The sequence below is a fragment of the Cryptomeria japonica genome, chromosome 2 (genome assembly GCF_030272615.1).
Source record: "Cryptomeria japonica chromosome 2, Sugi_1.0, whole genome shotgun sequence".
Taxonomy (NCBI): domain Eukaryota; kingdom Viridiplantae; phylum Streptophyta; class Pinopsida; order Cupressales; family Cupressaceae; genus Cryptomeria; species Cryptomeria japonica.
The window spans coordinates 45,150,220-45,161,418 of record NC_081406.1 but is presented as its reverse complement, the minus strand read 5'-3'; the positions used below and the strand labels follow the sequence as shown (position 1 = coordinate 45,161,418).

At 36.1% G+C, this 11,199-nt stretch overlaps 1 protein-coding gene across 1 annotated transcript; it reads left to right on the top strand.

The window, feature by feature from the left end:
* Positions 1-8,834: 8,834 nt before the first annotated feature.
* LOC131075011 (pentatricopeptide repeat-containing protein At3g53700, chloroplastic-like) lies at positions 8,835-9,815 on the top strand. The gene has a single exon (XM_058011778.2). The coding sequence runs from the start codon at positions 8,845-8,847 to the stop codon at positions 9,739-9,741; it is 897 nt and encodes a 298-aa protein (XP_057867761.1). The 5' UTR covers positions 8,835-8,844; the 3' UTR covers positions 9,742-9,815.
* Positions 9,816-11,199: the final 1,384 nt, after the last annotated feature.

Sequence of the window (11,199 nt, the reverse complement as noted above, 5' to 3'; positions counted from 1 at the left end):
TATGCAAATCCAATGATCTATACTACTTTACAATAGCATCTTCAATGCCAGATTTAGTACCAGTTCTTGCTTTGTTCTTTACATATACCCTTGACCTACAATTCACATATTAGGTCTGCCTTATAATTTTCTTATGCTTCTCATCCATATCCCACAAATGACTACAATGATCTCTTTTATATACAAGAGTCATTTTACAATTTGCCAAGTCGGCTTACAATAATAAATAAAATATTACATATCAAAAATCCTATCAGCCTCTGTGCTAGTATACATATTTTCTTCTGTGCCAGTGTACATCTTCTATGCTGGTGTCAGTGTAGATTGATCTTGCTGATGCCAGTGTAATGTCTTGCCGGTGCCATAGGATTGCAAGGTTGCCTGTGTAATGCTTTTGCCGGTATAATGTCTTGCCGGTGCCATAGGACTGCAAGGTTGCCATCAATGACAAAACCTTCAATCACATACAATGTCTCATTAGAGTGTCCATATGCCAACAAAACCATTCATCAATCTCTAGGCACCAATGACCATAGTATCCCCCTTCTAATTCCACATAATAAATCCTATCCCCAAAAGTCCTGGGTTACATTTAGAACCCCCATCAAAATTCACTTTCCACCAACCCTTCAATGGTCTCTCCCATTTAACAGACTCATCAACTTGGTTGGTTTGAACCCAACTAAGCCCCTTAATGGGTCTGGAATGAATCTCCAGCTAGGTGCTTTGCACTTTGCGATCTTCAGCAGTAAATGATAACCTCAGGTTAAAATAGTATGAGGCAGAAACATCCATAGTTTTAGATATGGCATAGTTAATTCTCCTTCTAAGCCTCGCCAAGGATTCAGTTTTATCAACAAAAATATGTCTATTCCTCTCCTTCCAAACTTCCCAAATAAGAAGGGATGGAATTACCTTTCAAATGCAGGAAAAATGAGATTTTCTCCAGTTACATGACTAGCTGTCAAACACCTATTTCAAAGAGAGTGGCATTGGACCTTGCTACCCCAAGTCACCCCTTAACATATCCCGACAAGAAGAAGTGAAGGAGTAATTCACTAAAAGATGGTCCAAAGTCTCCTCTACATATAAAACACACTTCGAAGGTCCACAAAAACCAAATCACTGTCTTTGATCCCCTATGAGAATGTGCCCTTTGTAAGCTACCCAAGCAAAGGCACAAGATATGGGCAGAACCTCCTTGCTCTAGAAAAGATCAACCGACCAATTTTCCTGCACCACACCTGAGTCCAAAACTGATAGCCCAACTTCATCGAGTACATTCCATTCCCTACTCCACACTAAACAACCCTATCATCCCTATTAACCTGACCTAAAGAACACTTCTGGATCTAAAAATCCCCTCCATCAATGCCTTCCATCTATCAGAAATTGCCAAATTTTGTATTGATTTCCAGTGCCAACTCTCCCCCAACAAATCCCTGTCACAAGATAAGTAATCACTCACCTTATTGCCTCAATTATTAAGGAACCAATCTCTAACCTTTGTGAAATTAGGAATATCCTTTAGAATAGGGTATCCATTCCATGAATCATCCCAAAATTTGTCTTTGTGACCATTTCCAACTTGCCAAGTGATACAATCCACAATAACTTTCCTGCAAGAAATAATGAAATTCCAAATAGCAGATCCTTTGGGGGGATCACGAATAGTGAAAATTCTGCAACCATCCTTTGAGTCCAAATATTTAGCTTTAAGAATTTTGACCCATAGTTGGGAGGGTTGTGAATAGATACTCCACACTAGCTTAGCCCCAAGGGCTTCATTCATAATGGTCTAGTCTCTGAGGCCCGCTGCTCGATTAGCCTTTGTTTGACATATTTTGTCCCATGTCAACAAAAGAATCTTATCTTTCTCATTGGCTCCATTCCAAAAAAAAATTCTCATTCTTTTTCCAATCACCTTAATCAACTTCTTAGGGATCCACAAACACATCATAGATAAGACCAGAATAGCATACACAACCAATTTCAGCATCAGAATCTGACCTGCCGAGGTAAGCCATTTGCTCTTCCACCCATCCATCTAACATATACAACTTTCAACTAAGTCCTTCCACACCCCTAACCTACTGGCTCCCACGAACAAGGGGATACCTAAGTATTTGCTTGGAAGGGAACCCTGCTTGATCCCCAAAATTGTGCATATTTCTCTCTATTTTTGCAAACTGGTGTTGAAGAAAAAAACCTCAAATTTCCTCCAATTCACACATTGGCTAGAGGCTTTTCTATATTTATTTAACACACTCTTCATGACCTGAGCTTCTCTAAAAGAATCCTCCCCTAAAAGTAGAGCATCATCAGTAAACTGAAGATGTGAAATATTTTCAATTTCATTTGCCACCTTCACTCTGTGCCATCTCCCATCACACCTCAATTTGGAGATCAACCTTCCCAAACCTTCAACCATTATGATGAACAAAAAGGGGGAAGGAAAGGGGATACCCTTGTCTTAAACCTTTCTTGGTTTCAAAAAAACCTGGGGATTGCCATTAACAATAATAGAAAAAAGGGGGGTCTTGATACAACTTTCCACCCAATGACCCAACTCACGCAAAACCCAAATTTCCTAAGAACATCCAATAGAAAGTCTCTGCTAACTTCATCATATGTCTTATGGATATCTAGTTTGACTAGGATTCTATCCACTTTTGCACTATGAATTGAGTGGATCACTTCATGTGCAATAATCACTCCTTCATAAATTGAGCGGCTAGGCAAGAAAGCACTTTATTCCATGGATATGATCGAATTTAAGGTTAAATTCAGTCTATTAGCCATCACTTTGGAAATGATCTTGTAAATTGCATTACATAGAGAAATAGGTCTAAAATCATTGAACTTTAGAACCTCATTCTTCTTTGGAATTAGGGAAAGAAAGGTATTATTGATGTCCTTTAGAATAAAACCCCCCAGCCGAGACTCCTCCACAACCTTCCATAAATCATTAGTGAGAAAATCCCACATCTTTTGGAAAAAAAATGTTGGAAAACCATTTGGACCTGGGGCTTTTTCAACCCCGATACTAAACAATGCCATTTTGACTTCATCCAAATAAATCTTGCTGGTGAGAAAAGTATTTTGAGCCTCCAAAATGATGAGGTGGAATAACATCTAATATGCCATCATTATGATAGTCTTGATCATGAAAATTAGTTACCAGAGAAGAAATGGATCGCTTCCGTGCCAATTAGAATTTTTTTTATTGATTTCTCTCCAAACCTTGAGTGAAAAATGAAAAAACTTTGTATTTTGGTCACCTTCCTTCAGCCACATGTCCTCGGATTTTTGTCTTTAGAAGATTTCTTCCCTAGCCAGAATCTTAGCATACTCTTTGTTTAAAGCTTTCTCTAAGCTGAAATCCTCCTCACCCACGCCACCCTCAATCATATTTTGATGGAGCTTTGCAAGTTCCTTCTCAAGTCTGATCTTTTTCGTGAAAATATTCTTGAAACTTCTTTCTTCCACTACTTGAGTTTCTCCTTAATGAACTCTAATTTTTTCAAAAAAATGAAAGCTTTGTTGCCTGTCCTTTGAGGGGCATCAAACCACCAACCTTCCACCATCTCCAATAAGCCCTCTTCTCTCAGCCACATCTTCTCAAATTTGAAAGGGCATCTCTTTGGCATCATATCTTCATGAATGCTAGTACAAATTGGGTAATGGTCAGACCCAGTTATAGGAAGTATCTCTGCCTGTGAGAGCCATTGATCCTTATCCCAATCACCTGCTAACAAAAATCTGTCCAATTTCTCTGCAATGTAAGAAAAACCACTATGATGATTGTTCCAAGTAAATTCTCCCCTCTTAAAGGGGACCTCCACAAGACCATTGCCAAAAACAAAATCACTAAAGTCCTTCTATTTCAAGTTGTTCCACCCAATCCCCCAACTCTTATCAGAGGGTATTAGAATAACATTAAAATCACCTCCATGAAGAAAAATTTGATCCCCATTACCATCCAAAATAGTTGATAGGGATTCCCAGACCATCTTCAACTGTGTAGGGCTACTTGGGCCATAGACATTAATCAAATTAAAACTAAAGTGCAATGCCTTAGACCATACCTCAACCCACTGCCAATATCTCTCCGATCTGAATAAGCTAACTGTAACCAATGACTCCTTCCATAGAACCCTGAGACCTCTAGAAGAACCAACCAACTCAACAAACAAGCATTTCCAATCTTTGAAACATGTAGGAAATTTCTAACACTATCACCTTCTAGTTTTAACTCTTGCAAAAGGATTATTTCAGTTCTCATTTGGTCAAAGAATCTTTTGACCAAACGTACCTTGTCAGGGGCATTGCAACCCTGACATTCTATGAAAGGATCTCATTGCTCCTGAGAAAAGGCATGGCTTTTTCCTGATCTCAGTTTTTTTCGATCAGCTGCATTGCCAGCCATTTCCAGTTGAACTTGAATAGATTTCCTACCCCTCCTTTTATTTTCTTCAATTATAGGCTTTGCAATAAGTGCCAAGGACTGATCCAGGTACCTTTTGTCTATTATGCCTATGCTTTTTGACAAACCAAACTCATCTCCTTCTTCAGTTTCCTCCTCCGATTGAGACTCTTGATCTAAGTCCACTAAGAAATTGTCTTCCTTCTTTTCCTCCTCAAAGGAACTTTCCAAATTTTTGATAGGAGGTATTTGAATATGTTTAAAGATAATTTCCAAATCATCTCCAATATCTCCAAAGGGGGGTTTTTGAGAGGCCCCCGTGGATTCAAAGATCATCTGAGCATTGGTAGCAATTTGTCTAGGCATGTCCACTATGGGGGGTAGCATACATGTAATCTAAGCATGGGTTGGTTCTACATCTCCCCCATTAAATTAATTCTCACCCAAAAATGCAACTATGGAGTCGTTCTCACCTTGAGGAGGCTCACTAAAGCTTTGGTAGGCTGTGCTCAGAAGTTTAGTCACCCTAGCCCAGGGTCACCTTAAAAGACTTGATTCCTCCCCATCTGGATATGACCAAGAATTATAACCGAGGACAGGGTGAAATAGATTTTGAAAACTCCCACCCCAAAGATTTCCACTTTGTGACATAGCAAGTAAAAAATCTGGATCTTCCGCACCAAACGAATCCTCCTTCACCAAAAGCATATCTACCAGAGCATCTTTCTCCAAACCTTTTCCTTTTGATAGGTGCCGACATTCATTCTTAGGGCGACCCAAACCTTTGTAGATCTTACACATATCTATATGTTCTTCAACCTCCATTGACTGTTTCTACACTTCTTCGTTAATTCTTAGTTCAACTATCATTGGTAGAGGACGTTCCGCCTTCCAAAAGATGCACAAGTGAACATACATACTATAGTCTTTTGATTCAATCACCTTATCCATTGTTACAAAAGTACCTAGTTTATTCCCAATTTGTTGTAGAGTTTCCATATTCCAATATTCACGAGGAAGGTTATAGAGCCTAATCCACATTGGGGTTTCTGTTATAACTTCCTCTTTCAGATTAAAATTTGGATTCCAGTCTTTGAGGTAGAAACCCTTACCTCCCATCATATATAGACCACTATTGAAGATCCATTCTTTATCCTTAATAGTTGGGCATGTAACTAGATAGAAGCCATTAGGTAAAGTTTTTAGATCCATCTTACCCTAGTGTGCATTACACCACTCCCTTATCCATCTGAAAGCTGGCCATGGGCTAGTCTATTTTAAGAATTTTTTTTTTCTTTTAGATTATTAACCGACTCATTCCAAGCCTGACTATTGATAGATAAGGACACAACTGTGGTATGTTCTATAATAGGATATACCTTTTCCATTCTTGGTCCTGCTTCCATAGCCTTCTTTCTCTAGAACTTCTTCTCTATTCTCCTAAAATTGAAAGGCCCATCGAATCTCAAGCTTGCGAAACCCCATCGGTTTCTCTTTGCACTCTCTTCTTTTTGTGGGTCATTTTCATCAATCAATCTATCCATTGGATTTTTTTCTCGGAGCCTTCCATGCTTGAAATGGAGGCCTCCATTGCCTGTCTGACCAACGGTTGTTTCCTCTCCTGTTGAAGGGCCAAACATTGTTTCCATGCCCTGACCATTGATCGTGAGGTCTGTGAAACCCTACCCCTCACCTGTGCTCCGCCATCACTCTAGAACACAAATCAGTTTGAATTTTGTACTACATGTCAACTCACCTACTTAAAAAATTTAATTTCAAATCCACGTGGTCAAATATGATGCCACATCACATGTATTTTTTGCCAAGGTGTCCAAAATGGTCCCAAAAATAAGTAAGACCCATAGTTGTGCACTAAGTCATGTTTATTGGTGTGCTAATGTGGCATCACATAAGTGGTTGCTTTTTCAAATTTAGTGGAATATTTTTGGGTATTAGTATTGGCATGACACTTTTTGTGCTCCACTAATAGACTAATTGCACGTTTCACTCACATTCTCAATATTGAACCTCGCTCCACTATAGTGCCCTCTCCCCTAATGTAATGTTGAATTATTTTGAGGATTATATAATCCACTTTTAATCTCTAGTCAATTTAGGTGAATCATGTAATTCTTGATTTGTGTACAATATAATTTTAAATTTATAATTATTTTTTAATTTATGATTTTAGTTTGAATACTATTTAATTTTTAATTACTTTAACATTATGAATTAATTTATAGTCTTAGTTTTCTCTTTATAACAATTTTATATTATTATAAAGTTTAAGATATGTTTATTAAATTCTTAAAAAGATAATAAAGAGTAACAAGTACAAGAAAATTAGTAACAAGAGCAAATTACGACAAAGAGCCAAAAAAGAGTGAAAATGGGGCTTGATTGTCAAAAATTGAAGCCAAAGTAGATTTCTCCTTAGATATTGGGAACATTTCTTCAAATATAATTACTTCAAATTACATTAAGCCACTAAGAAGATTAATCAAAAAAAACAACCAAGACCTAAGGTAAATATTGAAAAAAGTTGATTGGTTTTCAAAAATTAAGGGTAAGTAATCTAGGTGAAAGGTTGCAAATTATAAGAACTCCATTTTGGAGGCTATGTGAAGTGGACTCAATTTTTTTGACTATCAATATACTAGATTCATTTTTACACCTAACAATAAAATACTTGAAAAAGACCCTGATAATTGTGAAGTTCATTAGCATTTGGCCTTTAATATAGATGGGATTGAACGCTGAATGGGCCAATTCTATCCATATTTCCCGTAGCCAAACATTAACTTTTTAGCATTAGGATTTATCAAAATAACTTTTTTAATAGAAGCAGATAGAGATAAGATACTTATAAGGTGATCTTTGGTTCATGGGAAATTTAGAGAAATATCTTAGAGGCTAATTAATTAAATTTAATCTAATGAAAAAATTGGTGAAGGAAACCTTAATTTGGATTTGTGTATAAGATCCCTCGTAAATTATGCTTAGAAGAAATTCACAAAGCAATCAAGAATTCCCTTGGTGAATATTCAAGCATATTTCCTCTATCATGAAGGAGAAGGAATTGGCCACATATGTGAAGATAAATTTTAGGGAGTTGATTTGACATGTAATCAAATTTCAATCTTCAATGGGCATTAGGGTGCAACAAGTGGATTACAAATGTTTGTTAATTTGATGCTTTAATTATTGGAGGGTGGCCACATACAATTACAATTACATTTAATTCTCACATTCTGGTGAGTCCTCTTGACACACCTTTGACATCAATGACAACATATGTTCAACAAGCACTACACAGTGGATCAATTTTGAAGATGTTTTGATGTTATCTATTCACTGATATTTTCATTTTATCTATTTATGGGTTCCTCTTGATTATGTTACTTTTTTGAACTTCTAGAAAATTGGATATGAGGTGATTTGGTTTGTGATTCATTGGAAACTTACATGTATATCTTTGATTATCCTTATTTGACATTACTGCCAAAATATTGTTGAATTTGCATGTTGCATTGTGAGATCTATAAATTATGCAAGTTTGTAGGTTGTCCATACTCATAGGTTGCATATATGAATCAAATATGGGTTGTTTGTACCCATAAATGTTCTAGTGTGGATATAGATTTTGATTTGTGTCCTATTTTGGTCACATTTTTCATTATTTTGATTGTCATTATGAGGAGGAGAGATGGTGTTACCTAATACAATTATTTTGATTGACCTATAGTTATTGACTATGTGATGCAGACAAGTGTGACTTGATGGGAGGTTGATGTTGGAAAATTTGGTGTTGATCATGGTGTCATGGATAATTCTTGTACCTTCAAAATTTTAACATAAAACGGTTATTTATGCACCTGTGCATTTTCAATAGTATTGGATTAAAAATTGATTCTTTGTGGTGATGTATCTTCTTGTTTGATGATCATGATTTTATTTTCCCCTTAGGATCTCTTGGTTTTCACATGAGTTATTTGAATATGCAAGGGCCATTAGGAATTTCCATTGAGAAAATTGTTCTTGTGATTTCATGAATTGCTTACTTACATGGTTCAATGGGAACTTTTCATACTAATAGTTTAGCAGTGTTATATCTTCTTGGTTTAGAGATCATGGTTGTACTCTACCCTTTGGGATCTCTTGATGTTGATTTCTTTGATTCATTGGGACCATGAAGGATCTTCAATTAGGAGATGGTTGTCATGATGACATATGTTGCTTGATATCACATTTTAATGAGATAGTTTGGTGATGATTTGGATTCATTGAAATTAATGAAGGATGTTGTCCTGCAGTGGTTGTTTGTGGCATGGAAGAGTCATTGGATCACTAATATTATGTGTTGTAAGATTTCATTGAAATCTTGGGTTCTATTGACAAGATTGTGCAAAGATGGCAGGATGGACAAGGCTTGGGATTGTTTTCATAACATGTCCAGAAGGGGTTTACAGCCAGACGTGTTTACTTATAATTCTTTGATACGCAGCCTATGTGAATTGCATGAGCTGGAAAAGGCTCAAAAGTTGTTTAAAAATATGCTAAGCAAAGGCTGCTCCCCAAATGTTGTTACCTACAGCACTCTGATTGATGGTTTATGTCAGAGTAACAGGGCAAAGGAAGCATTTGCACTTATTTCTGAGATGGAAAATAGGGGACATCTTCCTAATGTAATTACATATAATTCACTAATATGTGCATTTTGTAGAACGAGAGAAATGAACATGGTAGGAAAGATTTTAGAGGAGATGGCGACAAGGGATTTGAAACCTGATGAAGTGACATACAACAAAGTCATTGATGGCCTGTGCAAGGCAGGAGATTTTTCTAGAGCGCATTCACTCTTAAATAAGATGCTAGATGAAGGCTTGACTCGTGATGTAGTCACTTATAGCTGTCTGATTGACGGCCATTGCAAAATTGGTGAATTGGATAAGGCCTTGAAGTATTTTTCAAAGATGAAAGTGGTTGGTATTGCTCCGAATGTTGTAACCTATACTATATTGATTGATTCTCTATGCAAGGAAAACAAACTTGACATGGCTCTCTCGATGTTGAAAGAGTTGATTACAAAAGATTTAGTTCCAAATGTTGTAACATACAATACATTATTATACACCTTCCGTAAAAGACATGACCTTGAAAAAACGTTTTTGGTGATGGATCAAATGAAGAAAGAAGGTTGTGCTCCAAGTGATGCAACTGTCAGGATACTTGACTGGCTGGTTAAAGATGGTCAAATGCAAAAATTAAAGGACTTTGTAAATGATGATTCTTTTATTATTTCTAGGGCAGCATAGTTCTCATGTTTTGATGAGTGCCAGCCATTCAAAATCGCTCTTGGATTTATATTTTCCCAGTTGTAGAAATTGATATTTATACATTAATTTTAGTGTTACTCATGTATAGAAGAATTCTCTTGTAAAGGGTGGGAAAGTTATTTTGATAATGTTGGTTATAATTTTAGTTCATAACTGAATTGTTCTTTCTTATTATTGAAGATTATTTTTAATTATAAGTAATTTCAAAATCATACTTAAAAATTATCAGCAATTTAAAATATTTTTATGATTTTATAGGTATAACAAAATATTTTAAGATTCTTCCATAATAAATGTAAATCTATAAAGATAGTTGTAAGGGTGTTTGTGACATACAGATCATTATTTTTCTGATCTTTGAAATGGTTTATGACAATCCATACTTTCTGTTATCTATTAAACTTGTCTATCAAGATTTCTTATTTGGATGATACGTTTTTGCTGACTTTGTAATCACATGTTTATCTTGAGGGAACTAATATAATATTTGCTGCTAACTAATCTGACAACAGAAACCAGATCGTGATTGTGTTTGGCCCTTATATTTCCTGCTAGGGCTGGATTTTGGTATTTTAATCTATCTGCTAAAGCAGAAATTGATTTGAGTCCTTTCTTTCTCTTTGTTTGATAGGAAAGATGTAAAATTGTTTCCTGATATAGGGGAAAGGATCCAGTAGTTGAGCATGTACCAATTGTTGTGAGGGTTGTTGATACCTTTTGTTCCAAAAATTGAACAAATAAAACCTATTGTTTGAAACAAAAAATATCAATTTTTGTTAGGAAATGTACCAATAGTTGTTAGGAAATGTACCAATAGTTGTTAAGAAATGTACTAATATTGTAAAAAGTAACTAATCAGATGATGCCATGTCAGTTGCACAACTATTGGGGTCTCTTTTGGATGCCTATTGGTCTCACTTTTTGGGGGGCTGTTTTGGACACCTTGGCAAAAAGCATGCTTATGTGGCATCATATTTGATGATGTGACCCTGAGACCTTAGTTATAAGCAGGGGACTTGCCAAGTAAGCTGCTGTAAAAATATCGGAGTGATTTGAAATTTCCAAGTAAGATTTTGAGAAGCGCGAAGTTAGGGTGCACAACTACTGAATCATTTCCCCTATTTTCATAAATCCAAGTAGTCTAGTTTGATCTCTTGTATTATGAATATTCTATTTTATTATTGTCTGAAATTCACAAATTAAATGAGGGATGTTTAAGCTATTCTGAATATGGCTGCACCTTTGACTTCAAAGAATTCCATTTAATGCTTCTCACATAGTTACCATTGAGCAGCTTTCTCATTAATATTCTGTGTGCCCAATCTTTTTCCTTCTTTTCATTGACTAATGAGTCAGGGATATAAGAATTTTAGTAAATCTCATTCCATTCTTATCCAGAACTGAAACTGACAGTTGGTCAATAGCTCTGCATTTTCT